Source organism: Octopus sinensis, linkage group LG10, assembly GCF_006345805.1.
Source record: "Octopus sinensis linkage group LG10, ASM634580v1, whole genome shotgun sequence".
NCBI classification, from domain to species: domain Eukaryota; kingdom Metazoa; phylum Mollusca; class Cephalopoda; order Octopoda; family Octopodidae; genus Octopus; species Octopus sinensis.
The window spans coordinates 13,466,107-13,488,226 of NC_043006.1; the positions used below are offsets into that span (position 1 = coordinate 13,466,107).

Below are 22,120 nucleotides of genomic sequence, written 5' to 3' on the forward strand. Positions count from 1 at the left end.
TGCTAGCATGGAAAGCGGACGTTAAACGATGATGATGATGATGATGTATCTTATCCTTTCGGAGTTGATAACAAAGTACAAGTTAAGTACTTGTGTCAACGGTGTCTGCTAGTAACTTGCCCTTAAAATTTCAGGCCTTGAGCCTACAGGAGAAAGGACGACGACGATGACTACTACTACTGCTACGACTGCTGCTGCTGCTACTGCCACTACTACTACTACTCTTACTGCTGCCACTACTACTCCTACTGCCACTACTACTACTATTACTTCTACTGCTACTACTACTCCTACTGCTGCTATTACTGCTACTGCTACTCTTACTGCTGCTACTGCCACTACTACTGCTGCTGCTGCTACTACTGCCACTACTACTACTCCTACTGCTACTACTACTGCCACTACTACTACTACTACTACTGCTCCTACTACTACCACTACTACTACTGCTGCTATTACTGCTACTACTATTACTGCTGCTACTGCCACTACCACTACTACTACTGCTGCTACTACTACTACTACTACTACTCCTACTGCTCCTACTACTACCACCACTACCACTACTACTACTACTACTGCCACTGCTACTACTACTACTACTACTACTCCTACTGCTCCTACTACTACCACCACTACCACTACTACTACTACTGCCACTGCTGCTACTACTACTACTACTACTACTACTACTACTACTACTACTGTTTGTAATCTTTTGCTACCAATTCTAGTCTAGCGTTTTTTATTCTCTTTCAGCGGTTTCAAGAAGTGAAACGACTGACTTCTTTCTACTTCAATCAGAATTCAAATTCGGAACCGGGCATGACCTTCCATGTGAATCAAGCTTTTACCAGTGAAGTAAGTGAAGCTTCATTATTTATTTGTCTTTTGCTTTTTTTTTTTTGCACTTATTTCTGTGATTGGACCGTGGCCATGCTGGAGCATTGCTTTGTAAACTTTAGTTGAATAAATTGACACCAGTAATTAATTTTTTTTTTCTTAAAGTTTGGTACATATTCTGTCAGTGTCTATTGCTAAGTTATGGGACTGTAAACAAACCAACACTAGTTGTCAAGCAGCTGGGGGGACAAGCACAAATTACACACACACACAAACACACACACACACACACACACACACACACACACACACAAAAACATATCTATTTCACTATTTATCTGGTGTCTAGCTCATTTATTAACACAAAATTTTGATGAAAGATTTTAATTTAATTCACTTTAATCCTTTTGTTGCTCTATATTGAAATACCATACGTTTATTTCATATAATTTTGAAACTAATAAAGAATTTAGGAAAATTAAGCTGGTGTTTGGAAAATAAACTAATACAGAATTTTGATGAAAGGTTTTAATTTAGGTCACTCCAATCTTTATCTTACCATATTTCTGTTGAAATACACTGAATTTGTTTCAAATAATTTAGTAAATAACGAAGAATTTATTAAAATAATTTTGCCGTTATTTAAAACTGGTGTTTGGAACATATTAACATGAAATCTTAATGAAAGGTTTTATAGGCGCAGGAGTGGCTGTGTGGTAAGTAGCTTGCTAACCAACCACATGGTTCCGGGTTCTGTCCCACTGCGTGGCATCTTGGGCAAGTGTCTTCTGCTATAGCCCCGGGCCGACCAATGCCTTGTGAGCGGATTTGGTAGACGGAAACTGAAAGAAGCCCGTCATATATATGTATATATATATATGTGTGTGTGTGTCTGTGTTTGTTCACCTAGCATTGCTTGACAACCGATGTTGGTGTGTTTACGTCCCCGTCACTTAGCGGTTCGGCAAAAGAGACCGATAGAATTAGTACCGGGCTTACAAGTCCCAGGGTCGATTTGCTCGACTAAAGGCGGTGCTCCAGCATGGCTGCAGTCAAATGACTGAAGCAAGTAAAAGAGTAAAAGAGTAAAATTCAGATCACTCTAAAATAGGAGAACCAGGAATGGTCTCAGGATGGTTGGTTTCAAAAGGGTTATACAGAACATTGAGAGTATCAATCTCAAAGAGTCTCCAATGGTTAAGTGCCTCTGCCTCTTCCACCTGACCCAACAATTAAAAAAGTTTTTAGAAATTAACAAAAAAAGCAGACATCACAGTTTCATGAAATTTCGAAAAAGTTCCATTTGTAAAGTTGTATAAAAGAAGACCTTTTTCTTAATTTTCAGTTGGATTTTACACTTTCGTTTGTGGATGATTATGTAAGTTTGTCCTTAGAGAATGGGGCTATGCCTTTCAAGCTGAACCAAAATGAGAATAACAATAGTAAAAATGGTAAGTTATCACCTTTCATATTTTGTGGTTTTTATATGAAAAATCCAGCAAGCTTAGATGTAAGAGGGAGTGCGGAAAAGTTCCTGGCCTTGGATAAAAGAAAATACAAGAGGATTAGTTAATTAGTTAATTATGATTTTATCCAATATATTCCCCTCTTTGGTTCACACACTTATTGCAGTGGTCCTTCAGTTTTTCTAAGCTCTGCAAAAGAATTCGGAAGGTTGGGCCCCCAACTGGGCCTTTTGTGATACCCTTAACCCTTTCGTTACTGTATTTATTTTGAAATGATCTGTGTTTCTTTCAATTACTTTAAATATTACAAAGAAATTAGTAAAATAATTTGGTTATCATTCAGCTAGTGTTAGGAACATAAATTGTGACTAAGGTTTGATGGAAGATTTTAATTCAAAACTTATGAAAACAAGACGTTTGTATTACAGGACCAGAGCCGGTTTCAGCCAGGTTGGTAACGAAAGGGTTGAAGCCAGGAAGTTTTCAGTGCTCCCTGATATGGTTGAGAAATTCACTTCACAACCATACTGGTTCTGGGGAGGCAAGAGAGAGTACTCTTATCTCCTCATTGAGCCTCCCCAGTAAAATCTACGCCAGGTATCTTGTAAAGAGATTTAAGGATATTGTTGAGCTCAGACTAGGTGAAGAACAGTGTGGCTTATATCATGGACATGGTACAAGTGACTAAGCATTCAATCCGTGGCAGGTCTTTGAGAAATCTGGGGCATATTACCAACAGGTTTATGCTTGCTTTGTAGATCTGAAAAAGGTATAAGACGACATGTTGCAGGACATGCTGTGGAAGGTTTTGCAGGAGTTTGAGATCAATGATCCACTTCAGGTTACTGTGAAGCCCCTATACGAATGTTCATGTTCAGGTGATTGGACTTCAGCAGTGGTGCATATTTTATCATCTAGTTTCAGCTCACGAGCTGTGGCCATGCTGGGGCATTGCCATTCGGTGTTGCTACATGATTTTACTTCACGAATGCTTTTTATAGCAATTGACATTTGGTGCATGAGAGAGTTTGATGCAGCTGCCCTCATCTGCACCTCTTGCCGTGAAGTTGGTTCATCTGGGACACCTGACAGGAAGAGTTGTGCATATTGTTGTCTCTCCTCTTCATAATTCATATGAGCTGGATTAACATGTGCAGCCATTCTGGGAGAGACATCAAAACTGGTGGATGTGGGGATCAGTTAGCTTGATATTTGCAGGCATCATGGTGCTACTTGGCTCATCAGAAGGTGTTCTCTCAGCATGCACTAAATGGATTTGCTACCAAGTGCTGCCAGGCAAAGATGAGAATAAGTGTTGTGAAGACTGAGACATTGGTCCTTTCAAGAAAACCATCGAATTGAACTCTGCCTGTTATCAGAACATCACTTGACAAGGAAGAAGTTCAAATATGTTAGGGTTGTGTTCGTTGTTGATGGAGGCAGGAGGCTGGATTGGATGCTGAGATTGCTGGTACTGGTGCAGTAATGCACCAGTTTCAACATTCAACCCTCAAAAGAAGAGAGGCTGGTAAAAGCCCATCTTGCAATTTGCTATCTTCTGTTTGGTTTCCACGACTGTCCTCATCTAAGGCCATAAATGTTGGGTAATTAGTGAAAGAGGCCATGCCAAAGCTGACATCAGAGCAGTCCTGTGGCTTGTCAGATCCTGCCAGACCATCCAAACTATGCCAGAATGGTAAATGGAATTTAGATGGTGGCGGTGGTGACAGTAGCAGTGGTGGCAGTGGCAGTGGTGGTAGTAGTAGTAGTAGCAGCAGCAGCAGTAGTAGTAGCAGCAGCAGTAGTAGTAGTAGTAGCAGTAGTAGTTGTAGCAGCAGTAGTAGCAGCAGCAGTAGTAGTAGCAGTAGCAGCAGCAGCAGTAGTAGTAGTAGTAGAAATGATATATAAATAAAGCTACTGAAGTGAAAAAAAAAGTAAAGTGTACAATTTTTGTTTTTTTGCAGAAATGTGGCTGTTTGATGACCTGCAGTACGACATTTACCCTTCCTCAGAAATACCGCCCTGGCCAAACCAGATAGAGAACGGTCGTACGAATAACAGAAAACTTGATGTTAACAGCAACAGCAGTGCCGAGAATACTTTCACAAATATTAGCAACAAGTCTAGGAACTTGTAAGTATTCTCTCCACTTACTCCTTCATTCATCTTCCCAGTGGAGGCGTAATGGCCCAGTGGTTAGGGCAGCGGACTCGCGGTCATAGGATCGCGGTTTCGATTCCCAGACCGAGCGTTGTGAGTGTTTATTGAGCGAAAACACCTAAAAGCTCCACGAGGCTCCGGCAGGGGATGGTGGTGATCCCTGCTGTACTCTTTCACCACAACTTTCTCTCATTCTTACTTCCTGTTTCTGTTGTACCTGTATTTCAAGGGGCCGGCCTTGTCACTCTCTGTGTCACGCTGAATATCCCCGAGAACTACGTTAAGGGTGCACGTGTCTGTGGAGTGCTCAGCCACTTACACGTTAATTTCACGAGCAGGCTGTTCCGTTGATTCGGATCAACCGGAACCCTCGTCGTCGTAACCGACGAGTGCTTCCCATTCATCTTCCCATTTATATACTCTTTTACTCTTTTACTCTTTTACTTGTTTCAGTCATTTGACTGTGGCCATGCTGGAGCACCGCCTTTTAGTCGAGCAAATCGACCCCGGGACTTATTCTTTGTAAGCCCAGTACTTATTCTATCGGACTCTTTTGCCGAACCGCTAAGTGACGTGACGGGGACGTAAACACACCAGCATCGGTTGTCAAGCAATGCTAGGGGGACAAACACAGACACACAAACACACACACATACATATATATATATATACATATATACGACAGGCTTCTTTCAGTTTCCGTCTAACAAATCCACTCACAAGGCATTGGTCGACCTGGGGCTATAGCAGAAGACACTTGCCCAAGATGCCACGCAGTGGGACTGAACCCAGAACCATGTGGTTGTTTAGCAAGCTACTTACCACACAGCCACTCCTGCGCCTATCTTTTATATTTTTACGGACAGTGGCTGCGATGGGATTCAGTTTTAAAGGCTCTTAGTCAAAGAAATCAACCCAGTTTTTTTTTTTTTTTAATCTGGTGCTTATCCTGCCAGACTCTCTCGCTGAACCACTAAGTTACTGGGACATGAACAAAGCAACATTGGTCATAAGGTCGGGTGGCAGGGAACTCTGTTGAAAGCTTTCTCCAAGTTGACGAAGGCTAAGTACAAAGGCGGCTTAGTTTTGCAAGTACTTTTCCTGCAGCTAGATAGACAGACAGACAGACAGACAGATATTAGTTTCAAATTCTGGTATAAGGACAGCAAGTTTGGGGTAGGGTTGAGTCGATTACATCAAACCCAGCGTCCATCTCTTTACTCTCTTTTACTCTTTTACTTGTTTCAGTCATTTGACTGCGGCCATGCTGGAGCACCACCTTTAGTCGGGCAACTCGACCCCAGGACTTATTCTTTGTAAGCCCAGTACTTATTCTATCGGTCTCTTTTGCCGAACCGCTAAGTGACGGGGACGTAAACACACCAGCACCGGTTGTCAAGCAATGCTAGGGGGGACAAACACCGACACACAAACACACACACACACATATATATATATATATACATATATACGACAGGCTTCCTTCAGTTTCCGTCTACCAAATCCACTCACAAGGCATTGGTCGGCCCGGGGCAATAGCAGAAGACACTTGCCCAAGATGCCACGCAGTGAGACTGAACCCGGAACCATGTGGTTGGTTAGCAAGCTATTTACCACACAGCCACTCCTGCGCCTACTTATTTTACTACTTATTTAAGCATTGGTACTTATTTTACTAAACCCAAAAGCAGGGTTGGTAAAATGCTATTCCATCCAGCCATAAAAACCATGCCTAAACACACTCAGAAACATGGCACAGGCTCCTGTCAAGCCGTCTGACCCGTACCAGCATGGAAGGAGGACGTTAAATGATGATGATGATGAATGTACAGGCAGACAAAATGCTACTAAACATTGTGTCCAGCAGGCTAACAATTCTGCCAGCTCATTGCCCTAGATCATCATCATCATCATTTAGCGTCCGTTTTCCATGCTAGCATGGGTTGGATGGTTCAACTGGGGTCTGTGAAGCCAGAAGGCTGCATCAGGCCCAGTCTGATCTGGCAGTGTTTCTACGGCTGGATGCCCTTCCTAACGCCAACCACTCCGTGAGTGTAGTGGGTGCTTTTTACGTGCCACCTGCACAGGAGCCAGACAGAGCTGGCAAACGGCCACGAACGGATGGTGCTTTTTACGTGCCACTGCCCTAGATAGCTATTGATATATATATGTGCATTTATGGGTAAGACAATGTCAGTATTCCAATGCCTTCATCCAGTAAGGAGATGGGAAACCATCAATAAGAAGATAGAGCGGTGGGCTAGCAGAAACTTTAGCATGCCGGGCAAAATGATTAGCAGTATTTCGTCCGCCGCTACGTTCTGAGTTCAAATTCCACTGAGGTCGACTTTGCCTTTCATCCTTTTGGGGTCGATAAGTACCAGTTACACACTGGGGTCAATATAATCGACTTAATCCGTTTGTCTGTCCTTGCTTGTCCCTCTATGTTTAGCCCCTTGAGAGCAATAAAGAAATGAGAAATGTTAGCCCGCCGGGCGAAATGCTTAGCGGTATTTTGTCTGCCTCTACATTCTGAGTTCAAATTCTGCTGAGGTCGACTTTGCCTTTCATCCTTTCGGGGTCAATTAAATAAGTACCAGTTACACACCGGGGTCGATATTATCAACTTAATCCGTTTGTCTGTCCTTGTTTGTCCCCTCTCTGTTTAGCCCCTTGTGGGTAGTAAAGAAATAGAAATAGGTATTTCGTCTGCCGTTACGTTCTGAGTTCAAATTCCACTGAAGTCGACTTTGCCTTTCATCCTTTCGGGGGTCGATTAAACAAGTACCAGTTACACACTGGGGTCGATGTAATCAACTTAATCCGTTTGTCTGTCCTTGCTTGTCCTCTCTCTGTTTAGCCCCTTGTGGGTAGTAAAGAAATAGAAATAGGTATTTCGTCTGCCGTTACGTTCTGAGTTCAAATTCCGCCGAGGCCGACTTTGCCTTTCATCCTTTCGGGGTCGATTAAACAAGTACCAGTTACACACTGGGGTCGATGTAATCAACTTGATCCCGTTGTCTGTCCTTGTTTGTCCCCTCTATGTTTGTCCCCTTGTGGGTAGTAAAGAAATAAGAAGATAGAGCTGTAGCTATACTCTGTTATTGTTATACTAGCAGCCGCCTACATCTGTGAAACTGGAAAGAAGACCGAAAGAATTCCTCGACTCCCTGCCAGGCTCCATCGACGCTGCCCCCTTCCAAGCAGCAGCATTGGCAGTGGTCACTTTGATTTATTTCCGTTTTTACTTTTGGTTTCAGTAATTCCCAGTTACTTCAATTAAAGGGTATTAAAAAAGTCTGGACTAAAGATGGCATCGTCCAAGAACATTCTACCACTAATTCTTCAAGTGAGAAAACTGATTTTGCTGGTGGTTTACAGGTAATATTTTGTTTTATTTCCTTTTTATTTCTTAGTCCACAGAATATTTCACACTAGAAAAGAATGTTGATTTCAAATTTTGGCACAGGGCCTGCAATTTCGAGGAAATCGATAAGTCGATTCCATCTACCCCAATACTCCACTGATACTCACAGTTGTTGTGGGAAGTATCATCAGTAATGTTTCTGAAGGCATATGGCTCAGTGGTTAAAGCATCGAGCTTACAATCGTGAGGTTGTGAGTTCAAATCCCGGACCGGGCTGCGTGTTGTGTTCTCGAGCAAGGCACTTTATTTCACGTTGCTCCAGTTCACTCAGCTGTAGAAATGAGTTGCGACGTCACAGGTGCCAAGCTGTAGCAGCCCCTTTGCCTTTCCCTTGGACAACACTAGTGGCGCAGAGAGGGGAGGCCAGTACACATGGGCGACTGCTGGTCTTCCATAAACAACCTTGCCCGGACTTGTGCCTGTGAGAGTAACTTTCTAGGTGCAATCCCACGGTCAGTCATGACCAAAGGGGGGGGGGGTCTCAGCAATGTTTCTGGGGTTTCAGGGGGTTTCTGATCTTTCAACATCCGAGCCCCCAGCTTGCATCCCAACCGTAGCAAACCACTGGTTTGCCTTCTTTATTCAAAGCCACTCAGTGACATTTTCTACAGCTTCAAGTGATAGAATATACAGCCTTCCTCTTTGCTGCTTATATATACACATTAAAAGAAAGACTGGGAAATTTGGTAAGACAGGACTCACTGAGGCAGATTCTCTACAGCTGGATGCTCTTCCTGTCACCAACTCAAACCGTTTCCAAGCAACAATCAAAACAAATCAAAATAGATGAACATCAATGGAATTTGTATCTTTGTGGTACCAGTGCCGGTGGCACACAAGAAAACCATCCGAACGTGGCCGTAGCCAGTACCGCATCGACTGGCCTCCGTGCTGTGGGCACGTAACAGACACCATCCGATCGTGGCCGTTCGCCAGTCTCACCTGGCACCTGTGTCGGTGGCACATAAAAACACCGTCTGCCAGCCTCGTCTGGCACCTGTGTCGGTGGCACATAAAAACACCATCCGAGCGTGGCCGTCTGCCAGCCTCGTCTGGCACCTGTGTCGGTGGCACATAAAAAAAACACCATCCGAGCGTGGCCGTCTGCCAGCCTCGTCTGGCACCTGTGTTGGTGGCACATAAAAAAAACACCATCCAAGCATGGCCGTCTGCCATCCTCATCTGGCACCTGTGTCGGTGGCACATGAAAAAAAACACCATCCGAGCGTGGCCGTCTGCCAGCCTCGTCTGGCACCTGTGTTGGTGGCACATAAAAAACACCATCCGAGCGTGGCCGTACGCCAGCCTCGTCTGGCACCTGTGTCGGCGGCACATAAAATCACCCACTACACTCTCGGAGTGGTTGGCGTTAGGAAGGGCATCCAGCTGTAGAAACACTGCCAGATCAGACTGGAGCCTGGTGCAGCCTTCGGGCTCCCCAGACCCCAGTTGAACCGTCCAACCCATGCTAGCATGGAAAGCGGACGTTAAATGATGATGATGATGATGATGATGATGATGATACCTTCTAATGGCCTGACCTGTTTTCCAAAGAATTCTGGAAGTAAATAGCATCACTTATATATCAGTGACACTCATTTAGAATCATCACATGATACCATGACAAGAGGCCTCATAAACACACATGCACACACTCTTTTACTTGTTTCAGTCATTCGTCTGTGGCCATGCTGGAGCACCGCCTTTAGCCGACCAAATCGACCCCAGGACTTATTCTTTGTAAGCCTAGTACTTATTCTATCGGCCTCTTTTGCCGAACCGCTAAGTTACGGGGACGTAAACACATCAGCATCGGTTGTCAAGCGATGTTGGGGGCACAAACACAGACACGCAAACGTATACATACATACATATATGTATATGTATATATATATATATATATATATATATATATATATATCCGTCCAACCCATGCTAGCATGGAAAGCGGACGTTAAACGATGATGATGATGATGATATATATATATGTGCAGGTGGCACGTAAAAAACACCCACTACACTCGCGGAGTGGTTGGCGTTAGGAAGGGTATCCAGCCGTAGAAACACTGCCAGATCTGACTGGGCCTGACGAAGCCTTCCAGCTTCACAGACCCCAGTTGACCCGTCCAACCCATGCTAGCATGGAAAACGGACGCTAAACGATGATGATGATGATGATGATGATACGACGGGCTTCTTTCAGTTTCCGTCTAACAAATCCACTCACAAGGCTTTGGTCGGCCCGAGGCTATAGTAGAAGACACTTGCCCAAGGTGCCACGCAGTCGGACTGAATCCAGAACCAATGTGGTTGGTAAGCAAGCTACTTACCACACAGCCAGGCTTCCGCATAGTTTCCATCTGTCAAGTCCACTCACAAGACATTGGTCAGCCTGGGAATTCTAGTAGAAAACATTTATGTAAAGTGCTGTGCATTGGAACTGAACCCGAAACTACATGGTTGGCAAGCTAGCTTCTTACCCACACAGCCATGCCTAATACTTTTGTGGAATTACTAATGTAATTTCGTTGTGAATAAATTGTAAATCCCCCAAAACTCCGAGCCATGTTTAAATATTATTTTGTGACAGCAGGGTGACGAAACCAAAGAACTCAGTCAGGAAGAAGAGATTAAACAGAACGAAAAACAACAATTTGCTACTGCTTTATTTGCTGGGATTTCGCCGCAGGTGCTGTACATTATATTTTTTGTTTTGTTTTAGTTGGTTTTTGCCTTTTAATATTTTTGTTTTGTTTTAGTTGGTTTTTGCCTTTTAATATTTTTGTTTTTCGGGAGGTGTTTTTTCCAGGAAATTTCTTACTGTGACTTATAATTTATCTTGTAAAAAATTATGTAAAATACTATTTCTTGTTACAATCTTACAAGTTAAATGGTAAACTTTTAAATTCATGTTATGTATATATATTGTCATCGTCATTGTCAGCATCATCATCGTCGAGTTCATGGCTGCTTCCTGCACCAATTTCGCATAGCCCCAGCCCATCAAAAGTACCTTGGATTGCAGAATGACCTGCTGCGCTTACCTTTGATCGTAGGGTGACCTGCTGTGCTTGAGGAGACCTATTGAGTCAAGTACATCAACATCAAAATAAAATGGAAATTGTAGTTATGATACCTGTGCCAGCGGCACGTAAAATGCACCATTCGAACGTGGCTGATGCCAGCGCCGCCTTGACTGGCTTCTGTGCCAGTGACACATAAAAAGCACCATCCGAACGTGGCTGATGCCAGCGCCGCCTTGACTGGCTTCTGTGCCAGTGACACATAAAAAGCACCATCCGAACGTGGCTGATGCCAGTGCCGCCTTGACTGGCTTCTGTGCCGGTGGCATGTAAAAAGCACCAACTGATCGTTGCTGCTGCCAGCATCCCCTGGCACCTATGCTGGTGGCACGTAAAAAGCACCCACTACACTCACAGAGTGGTTGGCGTTAGGAAGGGTATCCAGCTGTAGAAACATTGCCAGATCAGACTGGAGCCTGGTGCAGCCTCCTGGCTTCCCAGACCCCGGTCAAACCGTCCAACCCATGCTAGCATGGAAAACGGACGTTAAATGATGATGATGATGACTGCTTTTTTGTTACCAGTTAAATGGTAAACTTTTAAATTCATATTATGTATATATATATATTGTCAACATCATTATTGTCAGCATCATCATCATTGTTTTAACATGTTTTACCATGCTCGCATGAATTAGATTGAATTTGTTGAGGCAGATTTTTGCTACAGCCTGATGCTCTTCCAGTCACCAACACTCTCCTGTTTCCAAGCAAGAGGATATTTCCCCATTGCCACACATGTTTCCATGGAAGATTGAAATCGAAGGTCATTGCTTGTATTATGGTGATGCTCATTTACGAATATCATGTGATCGAGCAAAATCGCAGTCATGGTAGATACTGGTGTCACACAAATGGCACCCATGAATGACAGTGGCACCTAAAATCACCTATTACACTCTCAAAGTGGTTGGTGTTAGGAAGGGCATCCAGCCATAGAAACCATGCCAAATCAGACTGGAGCCTTCCATCTTGCCAGCCCTGGTCAAACCATCCAGCCTATGCCAGCATAGACAACGTACATTAAATGATGATCAAAAGAGCACCATACGTGTGTGATCATTGACAGAGTGGCTAACCAGCTTCCGTGCCAGTGGCACTTAAAAGGCACCATTCGAACGTGATCGTTACCAGCGTTGCTTTAAAGAGCACCATCCGAGCATGATCATTGCAAGAGTGGCTATCTGCTCTCCATGCTGGTGGCACGTAAAAGACACCATTCGAGCATGATCGTTACCAGCATCGCCTTACTGGCACCTGTGCTGGTGGCATGTGTAAAAGATTTGAGCGAGGTTGTTGCCAGTACTGCCTGACTGGCCCCGTGCCAGTGGCACGTAAAAGCACCCATGACACTCTCAGAGTGGTTGGCGTTAGGAAGGACATCCAGCTGTAGAAACTCTGCAAGATCAAGATTGAAGCCTGGTGCAGCCATCTGGTTCGCCAGCCCTCAGTCCAACCCATGCTAGCATGGAAAGCGGACGTTAAATGATGATGACGATGACAAGGCAAGAAAATTCTAACACACACACACTCATATATTTATGGTGGCCTACTTTCATTTTCTGTTTTCTAAATCCACTTGCAAGGTTTTAGTCAGCCCGAGGCCATACTAGAAGATACTTGTCTGAGGTGCCATGCAGTTGGACTGAACCCAAAACCATATGATGGGGGAAGAGAATTCCTTAACCACACAGCTACATCTGCATCTCACCTATATTTTCATATATATTGCATAAATTCTGTGAAGATGCATGGCCTAATGGTTAAGCTGTTGCATTCACAACTGCTAGATCGTGGTTTTGATACCCTAACCAGGCATTGTTCTTGTGTTCTTGAGCAAAACACCTCATTTCATATTGCTCCAGTCCCCCTTCGATCAGGGAAGGGGATTGTTGGCCTGCTCGCCGAGCCAGCAAGGTGGGGTCATTTGAAGACTAAAACAATGCAATCGTGCATTGTGGCCAGCAATGTGTAGCCACATGTGGTAGTCTGGTCGGTTACGTGATCACGTGATTGCATAAATTCTATGGTGATATGTGAGGTTAATTTGCATAAATTCCTCTCTATCAAAATTATTGTTATCTTCTGAAAAACAATGGTATAGACATAGGCATGGCTGTGTGGTAAGAAGTTTGCTTCCCATCTACATTATTTTGGGTTCAGTCCCACTGTATGGCACTTTAAACAAGAGTCTTCTAATATAGCCTTGGGCTAACCAAAGCATTGTGGGTAGATTTGGTTGACAGAAACTGAAAGAAGCCCATCTTATATATATATATATTTATAGATATATATAGGAAAACCTGGGACAAGGTGGTGAAGCACGACCTTCGAACTTTAGGTCTCACTGAGGAAATGACTAGAGACCGAGACCTCTGGAAGTGTGCTGTGCGCGAGAAGACCCGGCAGGACAAGTGAGTCCATAACCCGTGGCCTTCTACATGGGATGGAGCCAGCCTACGTATGCATACCTTCCCTTCTTGGGACACAAAACTCTACTTGTGAAGACATGTTGAGGCAAGTGAGGATCAGAATCGACATCGATCAATGGAAATTGCAGATGTGTTACCAGTGCCGGTGGCATGTAAGAGAACTTTCCGTTTCGCGACCGTTGCCAGCACCACCCCGTTTCATGTCCGTTGCCAGCCTCGCCTGGCCCTCGTGCCGGTGGCACATAAAAAGCACCATCCGTTCGTGGCCGTTTGCCAGCTCTGTCTGGCACCAGTGCGGGTGGCACGTAAAAAGCACCCACTACACTCACGGAGTGGTTGGCGTTAGGAAAGGCATCCAGCCGTAGAAACACTGCCAGATTTGACTGGGCCTGATGAAGCCTTCTGGCTTCACAGACCCCAGTAGAACCGTCCAACCCATGCTAGCATGGAAAACGGACGCTAAACGATGATGATGATGATGATGATGATCTAATATAGGATAAAATTTTTCGAAAAAATTCTATCAATGGCCAGCATATTAAAAAATACCTTTAAAGGTTAAATCTATAAACAACTTATAAACAAGGGCAAAAGAAAAAAATTTCTAATGCCAAGTATGCCGAAAATAGACACATCGTCAATAACCATATAATTCATCACTATAAGCACGCATCTTGAAGAAAGCTGACAGAAATTACTAAAAATTTCCGTTATTATCGTATCGGAACTGATTTCAGAGTTAATTCATAAGAAACTTCTCTTCATCAGTGATAAATGCGGCAAAGAAATGAATGAAATACTCACTTATACCCATGGAAGAAATATTTATAGATATAGATATATATATGTGCGTGTGTGTGTGTGTGTGTCTTTGGGTCTGTGTTTATCCTCCACCACTGCCTGGCAACCAGTACTGGTGTGTTTACATCCCTGTAACTTAGCAGTTCAGTATAAGAAACCAATAAAATAAGTACCAGGCTTTAAAAAAAAATAAGTACTGGGATCGATTCATTTGAGTAAAATTTCTTTAAGCTGGTGCCCCAGCATGGCCACAGTCTAATGATTGAACCAAATAAAGGATAAGACTTAGTTCCAGATTTCTCTAGTTGCAGAATCCCATTCAGATTGTTCTCTTGTCCCCTTCTTTCACTACTCTGCTTTACTCATCTGCCCCCTTCCCCACCTCTCCCACAAAAATGATTTGATTTTAATGAGATTGCTCAGTTTTATTTTATTATTGTCATAGAACCAAACCAATTATAATAACTTCCTCCCCCATCTACTTCTCTTACTTTCACTTTCTCTTTGCATTGACTGTTTTTTTTTTCTTTTCCATAAAGTCTTTTGTCATAAAAGATTCTAACCAATTCAGATAGCTTTCTCACTCATCCACTTGTCTCTTTCATCCTGCTCCCTGAATCTATCCCTTTTTCACAAGCATTATTTTAATGAGACTGCTGAAGTCTATTAAAGAATCTCACCATTTCCATAGATCTTCCACTCCCATATATTTCACCCCACTTTCACTCTTCTACCCATTATTTTTCTGCAAAGAAGATTTTAATGAGATCTTTAAAGTCTGGTTTTCTAGCCTCACCAATTACACTTATTTTGCTTTACTGTTACAGGGTATCTAAACAATATTTTAAGGCCAAAGCATGCCTCATGTCAAGCTTAGTAAATACGCTGTGTCTCACCCACGTTTCCCCTGCTGCTAACATGTTTCTACTATGTTTCCTATTTTGTTAAAAGAAACAACTCTATGTTTCATAATAACAGGACTCTCTTACTATATTGTATAATACTGCCATTGTCATCATCATCATCATCATCATCATCATCATTGTGTTTTCATTGTTTCTCTTGGATTCAAAGCTTCCATTTTAGGGCTGAAAAAACAAAAACAGGATATCTAGTTAAAGTTTGGGGACCACTTATGGTTCTTAAGAGTTTTGTTCTTAAATAGCTGATGTGTCCTGTGTTTGTGTTAGTATATATATCAAAATCAAAATCAAATTCGATGACTGGCGTCCGTGCTAGCGGGGTGCAAGGAGCACCAAACGAGTGTGATCATTGACAGAGTGGCTAACCGCCAGTAGCACTTAAAAGTCACCATTCAAGCGTAATCGTTACCAGCATCACCTTACTGGCATTCGAACCCCATGCTAGTAGGGTATTAAGAGCACCATCCGAGTGTCATCGTTGCCAGAGTGGCTATCTGGCCTCTGTGCCGGTGGCATGTAAAAGACACCATTCGAGCGTGATCGTTACCAGCATCGCCTCACTGGCACCTGTGCTGGTGACATGTGTAAAAGATTCGAGCGAGGTCGTTGCCAGTATCGCCTGACTGACCCCGTGCCGGTGGCACGTAAAAGCACCCATGCTCTCGGAGTGGTTGGCGTTAGGAAGGGCATCTAGCTGTAGAAACTCTGCCAGATCAAGACTGGAGCTTGGTGCAGCCACCTGGTTCGCCAGCCCTCAGTGAATTGTCCAATCCATGCTAGCATGGAAAGCAGACGTTAAACGATGATGATGATGATATATATATATATATCATCATCATCATCATCATCATTTAGCGTCCGTTTTCCATGCTAGCATGGGTTGGACGGTTCTACTGGGGTCTGTGAAGCCAGAAGGCTTCATCAGGCCCAGTCAAATCTGGCAGTGTTTCTACGGCTGGATGCCCTTCCTAACGCCAACCACTCCGTGAGTGTGGTGGGTGCTTTTTACGTGCCACCCGCACTGGTGCCAGACAGAGCTGGCAAACGGCCACGAACGGATGGAGCTTTTTATGTGCCACCGGCACGAGGGCCACGCGAGGCTGGCAACGGACACGAAACGGGGCGGTGCTGGCAACGGTCGCGAAACGGAAAGTTCTCTTACATGCCACCGGCACTGGTAACACATCTGCAATTTCCATTGATCGATTTCCATTGATCGATTTCGATTCTGATCCTCACTTGCCTCAATGGGTCTTCACAAGCAGAGTTTCGACATGCCACCGGCACTGGTAGCACATCCGCAATTTCCATTGATCGATTTCGATTCTGATCCTCACTTGCCTCAACACGTCTTCACAAGTAGAGTTTTGTGTCCCAAGAAGGGAAGGTATGCATACGTAGGCTGGCTCCATCCCATGTAGAAGGCCACGGGTTGTGGACTCACTTGTCCTGCCGGGTCTTCTCGCGCACAGCACACTTCCAGAGGTCTCGGTCTCTAGTCATTTCCTCAGTGAGACCTAAAGTTCGAAGGTCGTGCTTCACCACCTCGTCCCAGGTTTTCCTGGTCTGCCTCTTCCACAGGTTCCCTCAACCGCTAGGGTGTGGCACTTTTTCACACAACTATCTTCATCCATTCTCGCCACATGACCATACCAGCGCAAACGTCTCTCTTGCACACCACAACTGATGCTTCTTAGGTCCAGCTTTTCTCTCAAGGTACTTACACTCTGCCGAGTGTGAGTACCGGCATTACACATCCATCGGAGCATACTGGCTTCATTTCTAGCGAGCTTACGCATATCCTCAGCAGTCACGGCCCATGTTTCACTGCCATGTAGCATGGCTGTTCGTACACACGCATCATACAGTCTGCCTTTCACCCTGTGCGAGAGGCCTTTTGTCACCAGCAGAGGTAAGAGCTCTCTGAACTTTGCCCAAGCTATTCTTACTCTAGCAGTTACACTTTCAGCACACCCACCCCCGCTGCTGACTTGGTCACCTAGGTAACGGAAACTATCAACTATTTCTAGTTTTTCTCCCTGGAAAGTGACGGAAGTTGGTCTCAGAGCATTTTCAGTGTTTATTGTTCCTGAGCATCTGCCACATACAAAAACCATCTTCCTAGTTAGCCTTCCTTTGACATTGCTGCATCTCTTATGTGTCCATAGCTTACACTTGGTGCATCTTATAGAGTTTCTACCTACACCTTTTCTACAGATCGAGCAGGGCCATCTACCTGAAGGTGTTTGTGATTTGTCTACCTTCCTACTGATTACAACTTTGGTTTTAGCTAGATTGACTCTGAGGCCCTTCGATTCTAATCCTTGTTTCCACACCTGAAACTTCTCCTCCAGTTCTGATAGCGACTCAGCAATTAGAGCAAGGTCATCAGCATAGAGGAGCTCCCAAGGGCATCCTGTCTTGAATTCCTCCGTTATTGCCTGGAGGACTATGATAAATAGGAGGGGGCTGAGTACTGAGCCTTGGTGGACCCCTACCTCTACCCGGAATTCTTCACTGTACTCATTTCCAACCCTCACCCTACTAGCGGCGTCCCTATACATGGCCCGCACAGCTCTCACTAACCATTCATCTATCCCTATTTTCTCATTGCCCACCAGATAAGGGATCGGGGGACCCTGTCGAAGGCTTTCTCCATGTCAACAAAAGCCAGGTACAGGGGCTTATCTTTGGCTAGGTATTTCTCCTGCAGCTGCCTTACCAGGAATATAGCATCAGTAGTACTTTTCCCTGGCACAAACCCAAACTGCATCTCATCTAAACTAACTCTCTCTCTAATTAGTTGGGCTATGACCCTCTCCGTAACCTTCATCACCTGGTCCAACAGCTTGATACCTCTGTAGTTATTTGTATCTAGGGCATCACCTTTACCTTTGTAGCAGTTGACTATTATACTGCTACACCAGTCATTGGGTATGACCCCTTTGTGTATCACCTGATTAACTATATGGGTGACTAGGCTATAGCCGACACTACCAGACATTTGAGCATCTCTGCAGTGATTCCTGATGGGCCTGGGGCTTTCCCTGTCTTCATGCTTCTAATTGCCTTAGCTACCACAGAACTATCAACTCGGATAGCTGGTCCCTCTGTTGGGTCAACATTCGACAGACTCTCTTTATCCCATTCATTTTCTTCATTCAGCAACCTTTCATAGTGGCATCTCCAAACCTCTCTCTTCGCATCCTCATTTAGCGCAAGTGAACCATCTTCCATGCGAACACACTTCTCTCCTACCACATCACGATTCTCTCTCAACACTGTCTTGCAACACGAAACACCTCCAGTCTTTGGTCCTCACGGCGCAGAACATTGGCAAATTTTTTCTTATCTGCTTCCCCTCTGGCTAAATAAACCTGTCTCCTAGCTTCTCTTTTGGCAGTCTGATACAATTCCCTGCTACCCCCATTTTTCCAGACCTTCCAAGCCTGTCTCTTTTCTCTAATAGCCCTGTCTACAATATTGTTCCACCACCACGTTATTCTAGGTCGAGAGGGGACTTTGCACCAGCCACAGATCTGGTCAGTGGCTCTCAGCAGGTTGTCCCTTAGAAACGTCCAGCTGTCTTCTACCCCCTGTGATGCTCTATCCCCTTCTACTTCGTCAGAGGCTTCAAGTAATATGTCCCTAAATCTCTGTCCATTTGCAGGATCTTTAAGCTTCCAGATCCTTCTTCTCCATATTTGTCGTCTTCTGGTTGTCCTCCTAGTCCTGATCCTAAAGTCACTAACTACCAGTCTATGTTGTGGGGTACATTCTTCACCTGGAAGGTTTTGGCATTTATAAGCAGCCATCTCTCCCTTTGCCTTGTAAGGATGTAGTCAATTTGGCTGGTATATATATATATACAGTACTGTGCAAAAGTTTTCAGTTACTTTAAACTATTGTAAATTTCTACTAACTGCCAACTTATAAGTGAATGTTTCGCATTGCGTTTTTTACAGATGAAGGATTGGAGTCATTTCCATACCTAGTATATTGCAGTAAGGGGTCTGAATGAGCAGAGTAGATATTAGACGACCACCAAAAATGGCTGCGCAAAAGTTTCGACCACCTCCCATAAACCTATCAAGATACAGCATTTTAAAACAGAAAAATGACTACAATGAAAATTTATTAGGTAATGTTCATTTCAAGAAGTTACTGTACATTGTTAATATTTTGTGTGGCTTCTTTTAACTTGAATTATTGTTTTAATGTGCCTGGGAAGAGATGCATACAAATCCTTCACCATCTTCACAGGTATGAGATGCCATTCTCTGTGACCTTCTGACAAATTCTCACTTATTAGAATGCAGGATGACCCATGTTAAATTACTAAAACAGAGAAGTTTGGGAGTAAGAATCTGATGCTTTGGGGATACATAAAAGAAAGCTGGTTAAAATTGATGGTAACTTGAATAGTGTCAAATGCATCCAGTTCCTTCAGGACAATTTGATACCAGACTTCGGTGAAGGTGAGATTTTTCAGTATGGCAAAGTTCCATGCCACAGATCGCATGCAACACAACAGAGTCTGGCTGATGAAGGTGTTACCGTATTGAAAGATTGGCCAGCTCAGAGCCCTGACTTAAATATCATCATGTAAATGTAGACAGAACTAAACAGAAGAGTTCGTCAGAAGAATCCACAAGTGGCGAGCTGACAGAGCATTAGCACGTCAGGCGAAATGCATAGCCGTATTTTGTCTGCCGTTATGTTATGAGTTCAAATTTTGCCAAGGACGACTTTGCCTTTCATCCTTTCGGGGTCTATAAATTAAGTACCAGTTACGCAATCAGTTTGTCTGTCCTTGTTTGTCCCCTCTGTGTTTAGCCCCTTGTGGGTAGTAAAGAAATAGATCTTGAAGAGTTGTGGGAGCTTAGCCACAGAGAATGACATCTCATACCTGCGAAGATGGTAAAGGATTTGTATGCATCTCTCCCCAGGCACATTGAAGCAAGTATTCAAGTTAAGGGAAGCCACACAAAATATCAACAATCTACAGTAACTTCTTGAAATGAACAGTATGTAGTAAATTTTCATTATAGACATTTTTCTGTTTTAAAACGCTGTATCTTGATAGGTTTATGTGAGGTGGCCAAAAGCTTTTGCACAACAATTTTAGGTGATTGTCTCACATCTTCCCCTGCTCATTCAGAACCCCTACTACAATATATAATGATTAGGTATGGAAATGACTCCAACAGGGCCAATGTTTCATCTGTAAAACGCACAGTGCAAAACATCCACTTATAAGTTGGCAATCAGTAGAAATTTACAATAGTTTAAAGTGACCAAAGACTTTTGCACAGTACTGTATATATATATATCAGCTTTTCAAAATGTGACCTCGTGTGTACTGTTGGCGATTTTTTTCCTCTGTCTTCCCTTCTCGGGATCTTTCCTTCTCCTATGTTTCCAATGAAGAGCTCCGCTCGAAACGTTAAACCCTCCTTCTTCCCTTCTTTCCTGAGCGTCCAATAATACTATATTTGTTCCACGTCCTCGCGTTGTTGTGTTTTTTTGTGTTTTCTTGTTTGGATTAACTTTATATGTATATATATATATATATATATATATATGGAAATTGTAGCTAAGATACCCATGCCAGTGACACGTTAAAAAGCACCGTCCAAACGTGGCAGTTGCCAGCGCCACCTGACTGGCATCTGTGTTGGTGACACGTAAAAGCACCAACCAATCGTGGCCATTTGCTAGCCTCCTCTGGCCCCTGTGCTGGTGGCATGTAAAAAAATAGCCACTACGCTCACGGAGTGGTTAGTGTTAGGAAGGGCATCCAGCTGTAGAAACACTGCCAGATCAGACTGGAGCCTGGTGCAGCCTCCTGGCTTCCCAGACCCCCGGTCGAACCGTCCAACCCATGCTAGCATGGAAAACAGATATTAAACGATGATGATGATGATGATGCTATATATATATATATATATATACACACATGCACAACGGGATTGTCTCAGTTTCCTTCAACCAATTTTTTCTCACAAGGCATTGGTCAGCCCAAAGCTATAGCAGAAGACACTTGCCCAAGGTGCCTTGCAGTAGGAATTTTACCATATCTTTTCTTTTAAATTATAGGAAATTTAATGAGAACACAACAGTATTATTTTTAACTGATTCAAATTTACTGCATTTTCTTTACATTTGACACTTTTCAAAAGTTCATTTATAATATCTGAAATGTTGCTTCCAATCTTAATTCTGACCTTTTTTTTTTTTTTTTTTTTGTTTTTTTTGTTTTCCAGGACTCTTTTGATGTACAAAATAATGATAAATCTACCCAAGATGAGAAAACAAAGAATTTAAGTTCCCACAAAGATAAAAGAGATAATACATCTTCTGAAACTGAGTCACTGTCAGAGTTTCTGAAGTTGAGTAAAAACAAAAAAGGTTTTGACTGGCATTCTTTCTCATCCAAACCTCTTCCATCTGAAGAGGATGGCTATGAAAATCTCGATCGAGAAGAACATTCACCAAAGACTGATACAGAGCCATTCAGCGAGCCCTCGGAAGCAGGGTTTGTTGCTGAGCCTGGGCCCGAGTCTGATATCCTGCTAGTTAATAAGACGAACTCCCTCTACGAAGAATACTACTCTTTACTATCAAAACAGGATGACTCCCGAACTGAAAATCATTTTGTGGACAAACAAATGCCATCTTCTGTTGATGCTAAATCAGAACTTGAAGCCCATGTGTTGCATGAAAAAGAGGAAGTAGAAAATTTATCTTCAGAAAATTACCCTACATTAAACTTCATCTTGTTATCAGAATTTGAGGAGTTTATCATTAAGACCTTTAAAAGAAAAACTGCTGATGGTTTAATATTGGTTTTAAGCATAGAACTTAAAATGAATCTGATTAAACAATTAGAATGTCAAATACAATTAACATGTGCTCACTTTTTAAAACTTTCTGTTGTTGATGTAAGTTTCTGTTTTCATATTCCTATATTTGTTTTATGTGTA

General features: G+C 43.3%; 1 protein-coding gene across 2 annotated transcripts in view; it reads left to right on the top strand.

The window, feature by feature from the left end:
* The window catches only part of LOC115216624 (AP-4 complex subunit epsilon-1), a 56,408-nt gene that overhangs the window by 28,014 nt on the left and 6,274 nt on the right, over positions 1-22,120 (top strand). Inside the window, exons 15-20 of one of the 2 annotated variants that reach the window (XM_029786107.2) lie at positions 760-861; positions 2,189-2,294; positions 4,274-4,442; positions 7,730-7,850; positions 10,487-10,585; positions 21,401-22,078. In XM_029786107.2, the coding sequence (XP_029641967.1) occupies positions 760-861; positions 2,189-2,294; positions 4,274-4,442; positions 7,730-7,850; positions 10,487-10,585; positions 21,401-22,078 (1,275 nt within the window). The remainder of the gene's footprint in view (positions 1-759; positions 862-2,188; positions 2,295-4,273; positions 4,443-7,729; positions 7,851-10,486; positions 10,586-21,400; positions 22,079-22,120) is intronic. The other variant, XM_029786108.2, reaches the window with a different exon arrangement.